Genomic DNA, 18,881 nt, shown 5'->3' with positions numbered 1-18,881 from the left:
GTTGTATGGTGCAAACTTGTTATTACTTTGGTGTGGGAGGCAATGTTAACACTGGCATCAAAAGTTACCAATATTATGTGAAATAATGAAATTCGTGCATGAGGGTCAAAATCCTTGTAACTGCCTCCCTGACGTTGACCTAATATCGGTCTTGGGGAACATTCCTACAATGTGCTTGAAATTCCTACTTCACAAGGGACATTTCAATGCTGCACTCTTCATTTGAAAAGGAAGAAGTATGCAGAACACAATGGGAAATGAATAGATAGTGGGCAAACATGATGGACCTGAGAATATGAATAACCATATTGTACTAAAACAGAAAGACATTATAATTAAATGGTGTTCTGATTTTCAAATGGCAGTGCGTCAGGTACACAAACCATCAGTTGTGCCTGATGGATTTGGTGCTGTTGGAGTATCAGAGCCAAAATCACCAGGCTGACAAACAGCTTCTTCTTACAGGTAGTGGGACTAATGAACTTCTCATACAAACTCTTCATGACTCTACTGTTTATTTAACAATAATATTTGTTTTAATATTTGCATAGACATACTGTACATATGATTCGTTTGTCTCTATGTGTGTTTGCTGTGCTTTGGACCCAGATTCAGAGAGCGCTGTTTCGTCGGGTTGTACCTGTACAAAATGATGATAAGTAAACTTGAACTTGAATGCTAAGATATGTAGCCTTTGCTTGACAAAGGCCCAACACCACATGACATCTGATAAATGTTTCCAATTTTCAGATGGTGAAGCGACTTCCCAAAACCCGATCCGGGAAAATCATGAGACGGGTGCTGAAGAAAATAGTCAGTGGGGAAACTACAAATCTTGGGGACCTCAGCACACTGGATGACCAAAGCGTCATTGCAGAGATCATTGCAACCTACACAAAATATAAAAAAGACTCCGTAAGCAACGAGTAGATCAGGACTCTTCACTCATTTGTCACCAGTTAGCTGCATGGTGTTCAAGGTCATTATTCAGTGTTGTGTAAATGAACTAATAAAATTGATTACAATATTTGTGAATCATCCCAAAGCTCCCAACCTATAAATTCCCTCTAACTTTTATCAGGGATCATGACTGATTGTGCAACTTATGTTTGGCCAGATGCCAATTTTCACTCTCGATGAAGGGTTTTGGGCTGAAACGTCAAGTAATATTTTCTTGCACTGATTCTGCTTGACATACTGAGTTCCTCCAGCAGATTGTGTTTAGCTTCAGATTCCTGCATCTGCCTTCTCTTGTGTGTCACCAGTTTCTACAGTTGTACAGAGATTGGACAACTATGCTCCTTGCTCTTAATTGGTTGCTTATACTTGCAAAGTTACCTGAACATTTATTAGGATGATGGAGTGATCTTTTTATCCTTTCTTAATATCTTTATATTATATAAACAACTTCAGGTTTACTAATGATACATATGTTACTGCCCTTTGCATTTGCAAAAGAAAAAGGATCACATTGTAGTGGCCTGCACCTCGGGCTGACACAAGAAATGGCTGTTGAATGTGGCGACCGGCAAAGCATCGTGCAGGCGGAAATGTCCGTTTCCATAGGCCACCGGCAGAGCAGTGAAACTGGCCAATCACTGCCGGTGGATCGCAGGGGGCCCAATCGGGGCCCAGGCATCCAAGGTAACCAATCGGCAGCCGGCTCGCTTAAGCCATGCCCTGGTGATGACGCAGCCGAGCTGACTATAAAAGGCAGAGCTGTCGCTGAATAAACTCAGTGTTGAATACACTCTACTGGTGTGTGTGTCTTTCTTCTGCGGATTCGAGCTATAGCCTTAGGGCTATAACCGAGAATGATAACCTAGCCTCGCTACAGCATTTCATATCTTGCTGTTCCTAACCACTTCCATGGTAGAGAATGTATTCAATAGTCATATTATTTAAGAAAAACACTTGAATTCGATTTATTTCAAAGAAATAGTGAAAATAAACTTTAAAATACAGTGTTTAGAGAATATTCAAGACTTCAGATATTTATAATGGTGCATATTTTCTGATCTTGCTGTATCAGGCCCACAGTTTTTTGTTAATTATGGGCAATATAATACAGAAATGAATTCATTACTGCCAATTTATTAAGAGTTTATAATTTCAAAAGGGTCATGATTCTTCGTAACTCTGTTTACAATTACAGAGAACTTGATTACACAGTAGGGAAAAATAATCTATTACCTTCAATCAGAATTTGTCATAAACATCTCAAAATTTGTTGTTTTGCAGCAGAATTATAGTGCAAATATTGCTATAAAATTACATTTAAAGTAAATAAATTAGTGCAAAAAAATGAGAGAAAGTGAGGTAGTGTGGTTCCTTGTCCATTCAGTAATCTGATGCCTGAGGGGAAGAATCTGTCCTTGTGCAGCTGGGTGTTTGTCTTCGGTCTCCTGTACCTCCCTCTTGATGGTAGCAGTGTGAAGAGGGCATGGCCTGGGTGGTATAGGTCTTTGAGGATAGAGGCAGCTTTCTCATGACACTGCCTCTTGTAGGTGTCCTCAATGGAATGGAGATTGATACCCATGATGGCGCTGGCCAATTTAACAACTCTCTTATTTTTGGCACCTCCATACTAGACAGTGATGCAACTCAGTCTAAATGCTCTTCATGGTATACTTATATAAATTTGGCACCTTCATACCAGTGATGCAACCAGTCAGAAGACTCTCCTTGGTGCATCTGTAGAAATTTGCAAGAATCTTTGGTGACATATCAAATCTCCACAAACTCCTCACGAAGTATATCCGGTGGCGAGCCTTCTTCATGATTGCATCGACATGGAGACAATTAAACAGCGTTTTCTTTGTCATTCCATAGAAGGTACTAGTTGAGGAGAAATAACTTGGCAATCCAGAGTTGCATTTCGGTAAAAATAACCAGAATTGGACATGGGGGGGGGGGGAGGGGGAGAATTGAGGCATGCAAAGGAACAGAGGTACCTGGGGTTATGGTACAGAGTTCATTAAAGGTGGACTCCTATGTAGACAGGGTGGTTAAGAAGGGTGGTTAAGTGCTGACCTTCATAAATTATAGTATAGAGTATAGGAGCTGGGTAATGATGCTGTGGCTATTTGAGGCATTGGTGAGGCCTGGCTTGGAGTACTGTGCTCAGTTCTGGTCTCCAAATTATAGAAAGGATATAGGTAAGTTGGAGAGAGGTCAGAGAAGGTTTACAAGGATGTTGCCTGGCTTACAGCATCTGGATTACAGGGAGAAATTAAGGAGACTGGGACTTTGATCATTGGAACGTAGAAGGCTGAGAGGGGACTTGATAGAGGTTTTTAAAATTATGAAAGGAATTGATAGACTAGACAAAAACAGACTCCCCTGAGGGCAGGGGAGGTTGGAACAAGAAGGCATGAGTTAAGGGTAAGGGGCCAAAACTTTAAGAGAAATATTAGAGGATGCTTTTTCACTCAGTGAGTGGTGGCAGAATGGAATGATCTTCCAGAGGAGCTACTTGCAGCTGGGTCCTTTCTGTCATTTAAGAGAAGGTTGGATGTGTACATGGAGGTGAGGGGGTTGGAGGGTTATGGGTGGTGATCAGGACGGTTTGAGCTGGTGGAGTTGTTCAAGTGAACCGGTGCGGATTCGAAGGGCTGACACGGCCTGTTTCCGAGCTGTAAATGGTTATATGGTGAAATGATTTTTTAAAAGAAAATTGCTCTTGCTGGTTTCTAATGGCTTTGATGTATTTGCAAATTGCAATTGCTTGTCTCACTCTTATTCAGACAGTGTTATTGTGCACTGTATCTAATTTTCAAAAAGGTGCAACTATATCATCAATAATAACTGCAATGATTCAGCATTCTGAGGCATAGTTTTAGTAAGTTTAACAATGATGTTCAACATTAAGAATTAAGGTTTTGTTTTATTTTTAACAGATGGGAAAACAGGCCAAGGAATGGGGATGTAATTTAACTGTGACAAGTATGACGAAGTGCTGACTTACACGATCATGGACCCTGAAGTGTGTTGTAGAACAGGAGGTACAGGTACATAGTTCCATGAAAGTTGTGACTCCAGTAGACAGGGTGAAGAAGGTGTTTGGTATGCTCACCTTTATTGGTCAGGGGATTGAGAACAAAAGTTGGGACCTCATGATATAGCTCATTGGTGAGACCATGCTTGGAGTACTGTGTGTAATTCTTGTTGCCCAACTATAGGAAGGATATCGTCAAAGTTGAGGGGCTGCAAAGGAGATTAATCAAGATACTGCTGAGTCTGGAGGGCTTCAGTTGTAGAGAGACATTGGATAGGCTGGGTCATTTATTCCTTAGGGCACAGGGGTAATCTTGTAGAGGATAGATAAAATGAATGCTCACCGTCTACTTTCAAGGTAGACAATTCTAGAACTTGAGGGGATCGCTTTAATGTGAGAAGGGAGTGAATTAAAATGCACCTGAGGGGTAGCTTTTTCACTTAGAGGGTCATCTGTATCTGGAATGAATTGCCAGATGAAGCTATAGAAACGGGTAAAATTGCAACATTCACACAGGATTTGTAGAGATATTTGGGACTAGCCCAGAATGCAAACTTGGTTAACAGGGTTAAGTTGGGCCAAAGGACCTGTTTCAATTTTATTTAATTTTAATTTAGAGATGCAGCATGGTAACAGGCCCTTCTGTCCCATGAGCCTACGGCACCCTAATACCCCAATTAACTTAAAACCCCATATGTTTTTGGAGGGTTCATGTTCAGAAATAAAGTGAAATTCTACAATACTGCACCATGTTTTGCTTATACTGAGCTATTATTTCAAATGAAGTACTTTCCAACTATGAATGACCAATAAAGGCATTATGAATCCTGAGTACAACTTGCAGGGGAAAAAAAATTCTTACTATTCATGGTAAGTACTTCAGCAGTGTTAACCAGTATTTTTCAGTATGTATCTAAGAATGATAGAATTACTACAGGCTATTATGGATTCCTGAGAAATAATAGCTTTAACATTGTTGGAATTGCTACTCAGTACAGATATGATGCTCAGTAGTAATTACCGTACACAATTTTGAAAGATAGACTGCAAATGATGTGATACATTAGCCGTTTCCTTTGCCTTGTTCTTCAAAAGGCCACGCAAGATCTTCCCAGCAACTTGGAACTCCACAATAAAGGAAACATGGAACTTTTATGAATATCTTTAAAAGAACAGGCTGAATACAGAGTTATAGCAAATATTAGTTGGAAGCTTGATGCTTAAGATGATTGCCCCTTCTACAAGATGTGTGCCTTCACAGATTGTTCCATGTAGATCTTGTAATAGTTTAATGCACTGAAATTGAAACCAGGATGCTTATTATAGCCCACTGTTCCAATAGACAATGAAATTCAATGTACAATGACAGTTTAATTTCTCTAATAATTTTTAAAATCACATCTCTGTTGAAATTAAAGCAGTAATAACATTTTCCATTTGGAATTGGGAAACACTTCGTACATATTCCATGATCTCCAAAACATTACATGTCATTTCTCTAAACTGTTGTGGAGTCAAGTGTTATGACTATCTGTGAAATGCAGTTACTCCATTTGAACTTTTGTTCAAGTGGAACCTATCATCTTGAATCTCAGTCTCGCTGCATTCTCATGTAAGCTGGTAGTATAGTTTCAAATTTTTAATGAAATGTTATCCGTCTTTGTAAGTGATATGAATATCATTGAAAATACATACCTCATTTGTTTAATTCTGTTTTTAAATTGCATTTTGGATATACAGTATGTTCATCTCAAGACTTTTCAGAGATCAGGTAAATCTGAGAAGTTTTCCTTTACTTTAAGATTTACAATTAACATTATTTTGGAAAATGTAAGTATATTGTTAATTAAAGGAAGCAATTTTGATTTTATCTAACAAATGTTTTAAAGAGATCTTCCACAAATATTTTTGTGAGTTTGTCTCCTTATGTCTTTTACATTAGAAGATTAAACTGGAACAGTAAGGGATAAAATGATGATTGAGCTAGGTGTATGGGCATTATTGTTCATGAATAATCACAGTGAGATGATATCCAGCTAATGCCAGGAGTCTCAGTGCAGCATAAATGTTTGGAAAACTGGAAAATATCATTTCCTCACCTGCAAAGGTGCAATAGCATGTTTTGGAATGAAGATGACAGGGAGATGATACTGAGACTTGATGCACTCAAATAAGAGTGGAACAATGTCAGATCAGAAAATTCACAAATAATTAAAGTAATGGTTAAAAGCGGAGAGTTAATATATATAGTCTAGGGACATAGAATCTGTAACTAAATACTTAGATTTCTGACCATAGTTCTAGTCCCCATATTATATGAGAAGCATGGGAAAAGGTGAAAGAGAGACAGGGGGTCAGATGTTACTGACTGTTCAGTGTCATGGGATACCTACAGTCACTGTCATGTTTCATGGCTGCAGAATGCTTAATGTCCTGCTGGCTTCACTGCTGCAATTATTCTGCAAACTGTGACTGTCATCTTATTTTCCTCATTAATTTTTGAGATCTAGGAAGCTGGCAAGGTCATTATTATTCCTCATCCTTAATTGCCCTCATTCTCACACTCAGCACCCTCTACCTGTAGCCATTTTGTTTTGCCAATCGCTAGACCGGTTCAAAGTCTTTGCCTCTTGAACAGAGCTGCACTAATATCTTGATAAAAGAACCCTTTTGACCCCCCCCCCTCCTCTCCTGTACTCCAAGGGAGCTTCCCTTTTGCCACCGCCCCTAATATTTTGCCACCGCCCTTAATATTTTTTTACGATCTTGAAAATATTTTAACTTTATAAGGATTTACCGGAGCTTTTATCTCAGTCCTGGCTTAGGGACTGGGGCTCTAAAAGCTCTTTCTATTTTAATGGGGTTTCCCACTCCCTCCTTTCCTAATACTTTGGGGATCCATTTAGTTAAGAACTCTGTAAAATTTCCCCCCCCCCCCCCGTGTCTTCTTTCAATCTACTATTTTAATGTTTCAGCGTTTTGTGAAGTTCTCCAGGAAGTCCAGCTTCCCCCATACCTCATCTCTTTCTTTGAGGAGACCTTTAATTTCTTGCTCCATTGTGGCAATTCCTGCCCCTAATCTCTCCTCCACCTCTTTCACCCTGCCTGTTATATTCACCAGGGCCCCCTCCATCCTGTCTAATTTTTCTGACATGTCTCTGGCCTTTCTGTTCACTACCTTCTTCAATCTGTCTTCCATTTGGGTCAGAACCTATAAAATGTCTCTTAAGGAAGGCTCCGAGCCCTCCTCCTCCCTTTTCTGTAGCAGCCCAGCCTTCCAGATTCTCCTGGCCTTGTGGTTGGGTCCCTCTCACACTCGACTTCCGCCATTACTGCCATCACTGTCGCCCCACCGACCCTTGTCTCTGACTCGACGGCCCTCACGATTGCTACGATCACTGTCCTGGTTGACCTCCTCCGCATCCTTGTCAGACCTCATTAGTCCTGAATTCATGCTGGCTCCACATGAGCCCGCTCCTCCCTGACTTGATGAAATGCTAGCGGACCCCGGACATGCAAACTCACCTGCTCCAAGGCTGTTAACGCCTTCTCGGCCACTCGGGATCGTTCGTCTGCTCTGGGCACGGTCTGTGGAACTCCCGTTGGTTCTGAGGTTGTGAGGTGGGGGGGTTTGCATCCTCGATGGTTCTCAGGTCAGCACCGCCATTAATCCTGACATGAGGCACCTCCACTTGCCTCGGATCCTTGTCGGGCCGCCAATTTCTTCACTGTATTTTTCCTTTTTTTGTTGATTGAAGCTTCCTCATCCTCTTCTTGTATTCAGAAAGGAGTTTTTCTCTTTTTTGTCCTGGATTTTGGATTTTTAATGTTGTTTTCTGGTCTAAGTCTGGGAGCTCTTGGGATCAAAAACCTCCTAGACTCTCACCATCACGTGACCTATAAGGGGGAGGAGCCACAGGTACAATCAGCAAGGGGCGGGCCAGCCATACACATACAAACAGTATTAACAGTGGCTTCACCACAGGTCGCAACTCCAATCCTAAGAAACACCACTATCCACAGAGGACCAGCTAAAATAACACCCTTCCACCATTATCCTCTGCCTTCGATAAAGTGTTTTGCTAAAGTCCACGTGGACAAAATCACTGCCCTATTTTCATCAACTATCTTTTGTCACTTCAAAAAAACTCAGTCAAGTTTGTATGATCTGGCCAGCACAAAGCCATTATGGCAGTCTCTAATCTAACCATGGCCTTACAAATATACATAAATCCTATCCCTAAGTATCCTCTCCAATAGTTTCCCTTCCACTTATGGGAGACTCGCCAACCTATAATTTCCTGGATTATCCCAATTTCCTTTCTTCAACAACGGTACAAGTTTGGCTACTCTCCAGTCCGCGGGACCTCATTGTTTCTGGTACAGATACAAATATCTTCGTGAAGGCTCTCAGCAATCTCTTCTCTTACCTCTTTTGAAAATTGATATATATCCCATCATGCCCTGGGGTCATACCCACCTTAATGCTCTTCATGTGACAGATTATGTTATATTTTATATTGTATATAGATATGTTTTAAAGGAAATAAATTATAGCAGGTTTTTTAGTGTCAGTCACAAACAAACACTTCACAACACAGATCTCATATAAAATCCTAGAACTCTCCTCAAGCCAGACAGTCCAGGCTGTGAGTGCCTTTGCAAAAACTTTGAAGAATGCCTATAGAGACTTCACAAGTAGGTGTTAATTGGACATGCTATGGAGTAATAGATTATTGTTTTGGAAAGCAACAGATAAAACGGAATTGGAAGATTGGGTCTGTCTGAATGTAGTTTGCTGTTCTAAGAAGGCCATGTGGTTTTCTCTGAATGAGAGAGAGAGAGAGAGAGACTTCAGTTCTACAGTTCAGCAGGAGCAGCTAGGACTGGAACAGGACAAGCTGGCAAGCCTGTGAAAAAACCTATTTTGAAGATGGGTTGTGAGTTCTTAGTTCAGCCTGGTCAAAGCCCTTGTGGTTCATACAAGAGGAGATGGCTGGCTTGAAGTAAGGGAAACAAAAAGGAACTCTGTGGTGACCTGAAGGAAAGAGATTATCATCTGGAAAACCCTGATGGGGCAAGTTTCTTCAGCAAGACACTGCTGATCGGACAGAATCAGTTGTGTGTGGTCCAACAAGCAACAAATCTCTCTGAAAACCAACAAGAACCTTCCTGGGTGGTAACCATTTACCTTTCAAGCATGGTGAACTTTATAAATGTTAAATTCTGTGCACAGTATAAGAATTGCCTGTCACCGGTGAACTGGAGAAGTAAGGAATGAGATTGAACTGTGAATCAAAGAACTTTTCTGAACTTACACATACATTACATGCATGTGTATTTGGAATTAGAAGGGGGTTAAATTAGGTTAAGTTAATAGTAATAAGCTAAAGTTTGATCCTGTTTTTATGTTTAAAGAAAATTAAAAGCAACATTTGTTTGGGTAACCATTTGTCTTGGTTTCTGTTGCTGCTGGGTTTTATTCATTTAGTACTTTGCACTCTTCCTTGATCTCCAATTTTCATCTTTGTTCTTTAGTGGTCTTATACTTTCCCTCATGATCCTCCTATTTTTGATGGAAGTTTCAAATGCCTTGAGATTCTCTATAATCCTGCTCACCAAGGCCATTTAATTGGCTCCTTTCAGCCCTTCTGATACCCTGCTTGGTTTCCTTTCTTCAGTTTTGATATTCCTTAAAGACCCTGGCAGATTTTAGCCTTAGAAACCTTACAGATGCTTTCTTTTACTTTCATCATCCAAGGTTATCTATTATCTTGCCATCCCTGTCCTTATTCCTTGATGAAAGTGCGAGTTCTGTACTCTGGTCCTTAAACAGTCTCCACGTGTCAGTTGTGGTCTTGCTCAATGACAGATACATCCAATTAACTCCCCATAGCCTTTGCCAAATAATGCCATAATTTGCCTTCCCCTAATTTAGTATTATCCTAAGAGGTCCAGGCTTATTTGTAAATATCACAAAACTGAAGGAAATGTGATCTTATTTTCAAAATTTTCTCCCTACTGAAACTTCAACCACCTGACCAGGCTCAAATTCTAATGCAAGGTCTGGAATGACCCCTTCCCTGGTTGTTTTCTGGTTCCATGCCCTTTGCTGTATTCAGTGGTTTCAGACAGTTTTTGAAATCACTTGCAATTGCTGGGGACCTCATGATGGATCTTCTATTTGACACATTAGCAAGACTGCAAGTGGCAAAATCTATGGTCCTGACCACGTGTATCAATTTCCACTATTTTAAATGCCTCCAACAATTAGTCATTTATAAAACAATTAAATAATGGTATAAATTTCTCAAAATAAATATAAAAATTAACAGATAACCTATCCTCACTTCCCATATTAGCGAATGTCAGTAAGCCCATTCAAATTCATTGAGATGTACTTGATGTGCCAGCTAACATGTAAAGCTGAAAGCTAACATGCAATGTATATCAGGCCACTCAGCTCAATACATTACAGAACATCACTGCATGGGAGACCAATAGCACTGCCACAAGACTGCCAGTGCGAACTATGTACAGGCCAAAGCTGCCAAAAGGAAAGTGAAGTCAGCAGAAAAGATAATTGGGGGCTCGCTTCCTACCATGAAGGACATCTACAACACTCGATACAGGTGAAAGGCAATAAACATTTTGAAGGACTCCACACACCCCTCATGTAAATGTTCTCCCATTTACCTTCAGGAAGGAGGTATTGGGGGTCCTTCCGACCAGATTGATCAACAGTTTTTCCCCCCAAGTCATCAGGCTCCTGAATTCCCAGAACATACATGAATAGTGTACTGTGGACTTTTACTATATATGTCTTAATATTTTAATATTTCAATGTGTTTAACTTCTATTTATGTAAATATGCACCATGGTTCTGGAGAAACGCTATCTTGTTTTTACTGTGCTAGCGTGGTATGAATGATAAATAAAGGTGACTTGACTTGACTTGAAAATCTAGAACACACACACATGCACAATGCAGCTTGCTGGTGATTCTTAATGGAACTGCCAGCCAGGATGTAATAGACCTTAAGGCAAAGATGATATCAGAACCAAGACTGAACTGTTTGAGATTTTGCTTCAATAGAAATCAGAGGTGATTGCAGAAGGCCATTAAATCTATGAAAATAATCAAAAGGGTGGACATTGAAAAGTTGGTTCTATTTGTGTGTGAATCCAAAAACTTAGGACTACCTTGTAAATATAAAAATCCAGTGAAGAATCAGAGTGTAGTGAAACGTAGAATTTATTATATCATAGAGTGCTGAGAGATAATTGCATGAGGGGACAAGGCTTCCAGATATCACAAGCAAAACAATGGTATTGCATTGAAAACAAGTTGAAAATAATTACTTCACCTTAAAATTATTTCCAAGAACCCTTTTCTTGGAAATGTGGCATATGAGCATTCAATCAGATCAAACTGGACTGAGTGGAGGTTCAGCAAAGGTTTTCAGAGTGAAAGAATCTGGGTGATCATTTTATCATTTGTTAAAGTCTACTTCAGGAAAGTCCAAATAAGCAAACTCTGAATAAAACTCTAAAAATAGCACAATTTGTAATGCATGTAAAATTAAAGTGATTGTTAAAAAAAGTTCTCCTTACTATGTGTGAATTTGAAAACATAATTAAAGAGGGAGAAAGACTATCTGATAGAATGAGATGAAGTAAAGAAGGAAAAGACAAACACAAACGTCTGCAGAAACTGTGATTGTAGTGAAAACGTAGAGAAGCTGGAGGAATTCAGCGGTATCGCAGCGTCCATTGGAGTAGAGATATATTACCAACATTTTGGGCCTGAGCTCTTCCTCAAGGTATGAATAAAAAAAGACAGGCGTCTGCCATGTTTGTACTAAAACTCTAAGGAAAAAAGGGAAGGATAGGTGTTAATTGGATGTGGTAAGAGGAGAGGAGAGAGGAAAGATGAGAATTGATTTTGGCTCTGTTAAAGGAAACAGGAAGAGGGAAGACAGGGACAGAGCTAGAAGAAAGGAGACATGGGGAAAGATGGAGAGGGGGGGACTAACAGAAATAAGAGAAATCAATGTTAATGCCATTTGATTGGAGGGTGACCAGATAGAACTCAGCCCTCATCCCCACATATACTCTATTACCCACATATCTGCCCTTGTCCCCTCCGCTACCACGTGTAACAAGGACAGGACTCCCCTTGTCCTCACCTACCACCCTAGTATCCACATCCAACATATCATTTTCTGCTTTTTCCGTCACCTCACCTACTACATGATCCTACCACTAGACACATATTCCCCTCTCTGCCTTCTGCAGGGACTACCCCCTCCGTGATAGTCATTCCATCTGAAGCAACACTTTGCCTATTATTTTGGAGGGGTCATTTACTCCATCCAGTGCTCCTGTTGTGGTCTCCCCTACATCAGAGAGACTGGATTCAAACTGGGAGGTCACTGTGAGCATCTTGGGTCTATCCACCACAATAGCATGGATCTCCCGTGGCCATCCATTTCAAATCCCTGCCCCATTCCCTTGCTGACATGTCTGACCATGCACTGCTAGATTGAGACCACTCGCAAATTGGAGGAACAACACCTCATCTTCTATCTGGGCACCCTCGAACCAGATGGTATTAATGTCAACCTCTGGTTTCCATTAAACCCCCCCTTCCCCACATCTCTTTTCCCCTACCTCTCTCTCTTTTCCCTTTCCCTTTTCCCCTGTCTCCTTTAACAGAGCCAAAATAAATGATCACCTTTCCTCTGACAGAGTCCCTGAACCTACTTCTGCAAAAGTGCCCACTTCCGCCAGGCACTCCTGTGGATTCTCACCCTGAGATTCTGATGCTGGTATAAACACAAGATGATGATGAGTCCTCCTCAGAGTTCTGTATCTCTTATTGAAATGTTTTGCATCCATCCATCTTTTTCTCCCTCTCCTTGTGATGGTGTTGTAGCAGGTCTGGAAGAGTTGGCTGCAAGTTCTCTGGAAGGGTAGGCAATGTGGTGCGAAGGCGACGTAACCGGGCAGGGCTGTAGCCATTGCTCAGAGATGTGGCTCTGTAGGCCAATAAGGCATGACAGGGATCTCTGGCCTGTTTAAGCAAGTTTTTAACAGTTTGAACAGTGTGTTCTACTTTGCCATTACTCAGGGGATATTTAGGGCTGTTGGTTACATGCTCAAAGCCACAATCTACTGCAAAGTCCATTTCATGTCCAGAGAATTGTGGCCCATTGTCACTTATGAATGTCTCTGGGATGCCATGTCATGCAAACATAGATTTCAGATGAACAATTAGACCTGTGGACCTTGTTGGATGGAGCTGCGCTATTTCTATATATTTAGAGAAATAGTCCACCACTAGCAAATAGGTACTGTCTCTGAGAGTGAACAGATCTGCAATTAGTTTTTGCCAGGGCCTGTGTGGAAGTGTGGTTGGCATCAGAGGTTCTTTTCAATTTGCCCTTTCCTTAATACATTCTCAGCATTTAAGGACAAACCCACATCTGACTGCTTAGTCCAGACCACCACATTGTCTAACTGGCATGTTCCCTGCACTTTACTACCCTCTGGTGGTCCTCGTGTATTTTCTCAAGCACATAATTTCTCATGTTAGCAGGAATAACTCACCTAGTGCCATGCAGGGGAAGTCCATCATGCACACTTAGAACTGCCCTCCCCTGCCAGTAGTGTTTGACTGGTCCCTGTAGCTGGTTCCTGTCTGGCCAACCTTCAACACAGTATCCTATGACTTGTGTGCAAACACTGTCGGCACACAGCTGCTCGCCAAGTTCAGTCACTTGTCGGGAGATTCTCCAGTACAGACTCGATGTAGATATTAGTATCTTCCATGAGGTCACTGTCAGCATGTGTAGCACTGTCTTTGAGTGGGGAGCGAGAGATTATGTCAGCTGTCCTGAGGCTTTTTCCAGGTGTGTGTGAGATCTTAACCTCTTCAAGCGCATCCTGAACCTCTGTATCCGAGGTGGCAGCGAGTCCAAAGCCTGCCCACCTAGTAGACTCACAAGAGTTTGTGGTCTGTTTCCAGCTTGAAATGTAGTCCAAGGATGAACTCACTAAATCTTTTGCAGGCCCAGGTCAGTGCAAGCGCCTCCTTTTCCAGTTGAGCATATCACTGTTCTGTGTCTGTCAGCAACCCGGAAGCATAAGCGACTGGTGACTAAATGTCTCCATCCTTTTGTAGCATCACTGCTCCTAGCCCATAAGATGAGGTATTAGCTGATATTCTTAGTTGCTTGTTAGGGACATACAGCCAAAGAACCGGTGCAGATGAGAACTCACGCTTGAGGCTGCAAAATGTCTTCTGTTGCTCGTGACCCCAGCGCCACTGGTTCTTTTTGGACTATAAGTCTCTCAGTGGTTTGTCCTTTACAGCCAGGTTTGGTATGAACCCCTAACTGATTCACCATACTGAGCTCACTTATGTTCATTGGCTCTTTAATGTCTTGCATTGTTCTTGTTTTATCTGGGTCTGGCCTCATGCTGTCAGCTGAGATGATGTATCCAAGAAACTTAACTTCTCTTTTCCAAAAGTCACATTTGGAGATGTTGAGAGTGGCCCCTGCTTTTTTTACTCACTCCAGGACAGCATGGACCCTAGCATCGTGCTGGTCCTTTGTCGTCCCCCAGATGAGGATATTGTCCATGAGGTAGTCAACCCCTTCCAGATCTGCGGTAACCTCGGTCACCATCCTGTTCTGGAAATATTCTGGAACAGAGGAGATACCAAAAGGCAAGCGGTTAAAATAGTAATGCCCCAATGGCATGATAAAGGTGGAATAGAGAGCTGATACTTTAGGCAGGGGAATCTGCCAAAAGCCCATGTTCACATCCAGCTTAGTAAAATACTGTGCACCTGTGAGCATGCCTACTGAAGGGAAGATAAACTTTTCACGGCACACTGACCCATTTAGGAGTGTCAAGTCCACACAAATGTGGACGTCTTCTTTGTTCTTCTTTGGGTCCACTATCAGGCCACAACACCAATCTGTTGGTTCCTCCACGTGGCTGATTATCCCTAGATTTTCCATTCTCTCTAGCTCTTTGTTCATTTTGCCCATGAGTGGCAATGGGACCCCTCGTGGCACTTTAAGAAAAATGGCTTAGTGTCGGGTTTGAGTTTAATTATATCAGGCTTCTGAACCAGCCCGAGTCCCTCACAGAGTGTAGGATATGTATTTCTGACTGTCTCTTGAGTCTCACTGAGGCTGGTCTGCTCAGTAGCGCCACCTGTAGGTCTCACCACGAAGACTTCCTCTGTGATGCTCCTCTCTCTGCATGAAAGTGTTTCAGTAGCTGACCCCAGGACCATCAGTTTCACTCCACCTTTACCATAGAGCAGTTTCTGAGTGTTATCCAGCTTACCCTCTCTGTGTTTGACTCTTTTAAAGGCCTGCTTGGGAATGGCTGCAACGTCAGCCCTGGTGTCGATGTTGAAGGTTACCTTACTGCCTCCTATGTTGGTGTCAGCCATCCATGGTTCCTTGCTGAAAGCATCCTCACCTAGAAACAGTCCATCCATGCCCTCCACAACCTCATTCACTGTGCTGATTGACCTACAGACCTTTCCATAAGGTCCTCGGTTTACCATAGTTGTGGCATTCTGCACTCTTGGCTGGGCACTGAAATACTGAGTGGAAAGGAGATTTACCAAATTTGGGGTGTGCTTTATGGTCCACCCTGCTCTGCACTGTTTTCTTAAATTTTGGTTGTCCCTGTGAATGTTCCTTGGCTTTGTATTTATGCTACTAGCACTCATTTCTCCTCTCAAATTAGTCTGTTGCCACTTGATTTCCCTGACTGTCGAGCCATTGTGAGGGTGAGGTTTTTAATGGAGTTGCATCCTCTCTGACGGTGATGTGTCTCTAAGACCCACTACTAATCTGTTCATCATGCAGATCTCCATGCTCACAGTTCTCCGACAGTGCGTACAATACTGTGGTGAATGAGTCCACTGCTTCTGTAGGGCTCCTGTACTCTCTTGTTTAACTTGTCCCCTTCAAATATCACGTTTTTTTGGAACAAATATGTGTCGAATCCTTTCCTTACTGTATTGTAACCTCGGCGCTGCTCGCTCGTTAAATCCAGCCCTTGTAGTATGTCATCAGCCTTGTCCCCCCGTGCAGTATACCAGTGTATTCACTGGGTTAGCTTCGGTGGAATTGTTCAAGTTACTCGCCAGTGTGAAACGCTCTAATCTCCTAGTCCATTTTTCCACTCCTGTGGCTTCGAGAAGTCGAAGGGTTCTCAAGGTTTAATGGTGTAAGTCACTGTTGGAGGTGCCACAGTTCCCAGTCCCCACATGTACCGGCTCGTTCTCCATGCTGCTCTTTTTTTAGCAGGATGCCTGTCCTCCAGTCTGTGGCTCAAAGCAGCTCCAATTCTGGAAAACACATAATAAAGACCACTTTGAGCTTAGTGTTCAGAACCTTTACTGAAAACAACCCTACAGTCCACTTTTCATGTGGGGCCCCTCCTTCAGCTCCATTGCCCCCTCTGACCCAGAAATGCACAGTACTGAAGCCTGCCCCCGTGACATCATCAACAGGTCAAATGCCAAACTAATAACCTAACGCCATAGAGAGAACACAGAAACATAACATCATACTGACTTAGAGAGACACACACAAGAGACTACAGATGCTGGAATCTGAAGCTAAACACAATCTGCTGGAAGAACTCAATATGTCAAGAGGCAGAGGGAGATAAAAAATGATCAACTTTGTGAACCTTAACCTTTATCGAGATTGGTTGAATGTAAAGAGGACTGGCTTCCCAACTACATTTAACCAGTCTTGATAATGGGCTTCAGCTCAAAATGTTGACCAGTCTTTTCCTCCATTGATGCTGCTCGACCCTCTGAGTTCCTTCAGCTCTCTGATGCCCTGTTGAGTTAAGGAAAAAAGTCCCTTTCCAGATCAGAGTGGAATGCAGCTGAGCATTTTTTACTTTAAATCCAGCCCAAGTTATTTGTGACGACAATAGTGATGGCACACGAGTTTGAACACTGGAGATAATGACATATAGATTTTAAGTTCATTCATAACAATCCCTGCCCATAACCTGTCCTTTATGTTGGCATCTTTGTAGCCTACATTGTTGCAGCATGGATACAGCATCAGCAACCTGGATTTGAATCCAGCACTGACTGTAAGGAGTTTGAACGTACTCCCCGTTACCGCATGGATTTTATCTCGGTTCTCCTCCACCCTCCAAAATAATTACCGGGTTTGTTGGTTAATTGATGTATTTGGGGCAGCACAGGCTTGTGGGCCAGACGGGTATGCTACCATGAAAATAAAAATATTATTCCTCAACCAAAACTTGAAAAATGATAAAATCAAAGAGTTATAGAGTCATTGTGTTGTGCAGTACAGAAGTAGGCTCTTCAGCCCACCATCCATGATTATCTTTTTGCTCATTTACACTCATCTCATTTATCTGCATTATGTCCTCATCCTTCTATGCTGTGTCTACTTAATTGCCTGTCTAAATGTCTTTTAAATGGAGCGATTGTATCTGCCACAACCTTGCCTCTGGCAGCAAGTTGCAGATATTAACCACTTTTCCTTCGAAACCACTTTAAGATTTCTTCCTGACTTGTTAAATAAATGTCCTTTTATTTTTGAATCCCCTTCCATGAGAAAAAAGACTCTGACTTTACCACCTTTTCTATGTCTCTTATGATTTTATATATCTCTGTCAGATCACCCTTCAGCCTCCTTTACCCCAGGGGAAACAAACCCAACCTATTCAATCTCTTGGTGTGACTATAGTCGTCCAATCCAGGAACATCCTGGAGAATTTCCTCTGCACTCTCTCCAGAGCAACTACATAATTTTTGCAGTGTGGCAACCAGAAATGCACACAGCACTCCAATACTCTAAACAAGTAAGGTAACATTCCTACTTTTACATTCCATTTCCAAATTATGAAGACATCAACTTGAAGACTTATCCATTACCATAACTATCTTGAAACTGACAAGAGTTACTATCACTGTTCCCAAAATGCTTCTTCACTGACAATTCCACAGTTATGGAAGGTTAAAATCTCGCACTACTTTAACCCTATTGCTTTTACGTCTTACTACAATTTGCTTACATCTCTGCTCCTGTAATTACTGTTGACTATTGGGAGGTTGAAGTGCCAGTTGATGAAGTGGTCAAACAATAATCATTGAAGTGGTCAAACAATAATCATGGCTTTTATTAGCAAAAACATGGTGCAATAATAAAAGACAATAGGTGCACATACAGTTATATCCAAGGAGAGTGTCCTTAACAGTAGAGATAATGCGCAGCCAATGTTAGTACAGCAAGGTTCGCCAGAGGGAGATAGGCAGCTTGACAGGCAGAAACCACAGAGGTCTACAGTAGAATCCCAGCAAAGTAATAATTCCTAAACTCTACTTGTACAGCTTTGTTGGATGATCCCTCCAGGATATCCCATGTTCTATAGTTCTGCTTTCCCTAATCAGCAGTGTGATTCTTCCACTTCTTTTGCATGTCTGAATCTTCTCTACCCCAAAACACTAAACTGCCAGGCATGCTCTTCTATCAATCATATATTTGTGATTGCAATAAGATAATTATTTCAAGTGCTGATCAATGATCTAAGATCATTTGACTTATCCATGAGGCTCTGTATAACCCAAGAGGGTGTCAGTAACAGGCTTCAATGACTACCACCCTGCGGCACTGACCTTCACCATTATGAAATGCTTAGAGCATCTGGTGATGGAATGCATCAAAGCACACCTCCTAGAGATGGTGGATACATTTCAACTCACCTATAGAAGAAATCATCATACAGATGATGTTATAGCCTTGACCTGACTCACCTGGAGAATGACGCTTCATACGCTAGGTCACTGTTTATT

The 18,881-nt window shown here is 41.7% G+C and overlaps 1 protein-coding gene across 4 annotated transcripts in view; it reads left to right on the top strand.

Annotated features, from left to right (window-relative positions):
- LOC138760786 (acetyl-coenzyme A synthetase 2-like, mitochondrial) overlaps positions 1–1,750 on the top strand; it is a 98,827-nt gene extending 97,077 nt beyond the window's left edge. For 3 of the 4 annotated variants that reach the window (XM_069931875.1, XM_069931874.1, XM_069931873.1), the window contains one exon: positions 751–1,750. In XM_069931875.1, coding sequence (XP_069787976.1) covers positions 751–930 — 180 coding nt within the window. In that variant the 3' untranslated portion in view covers positions 931–1,750. The remainder of the gene's footprint in view (positions 1–750) is intronic. The other variant, XM_069931876.1, reaches the window with a different exon arrangement.
- Positions 1,751–18,881: the final 17,131 nt, after the last annotated feature.

The sequence above is a fragment of the Narcine bancroftii genome, chromosome 4 (genome assembly GCF_036971445.1).
Source record: "Narcine bancroftii isolate sNarBan1 chromosome 4, sNarBan1.hap1, whole genome shotgun sequence".
Classification (NCBI taxonomy): domain Eukaryota; kingdom Metazoa; phylum Chordata; class Chondrichthyes; order Torpediniformes; family Narcinidae; genus Narcine; species Narcine bancroftii.
Note: the sequence above shows the minus strand (reverse complement) of the source record. Positions and strands in the feature narration are given on the sequence as shown.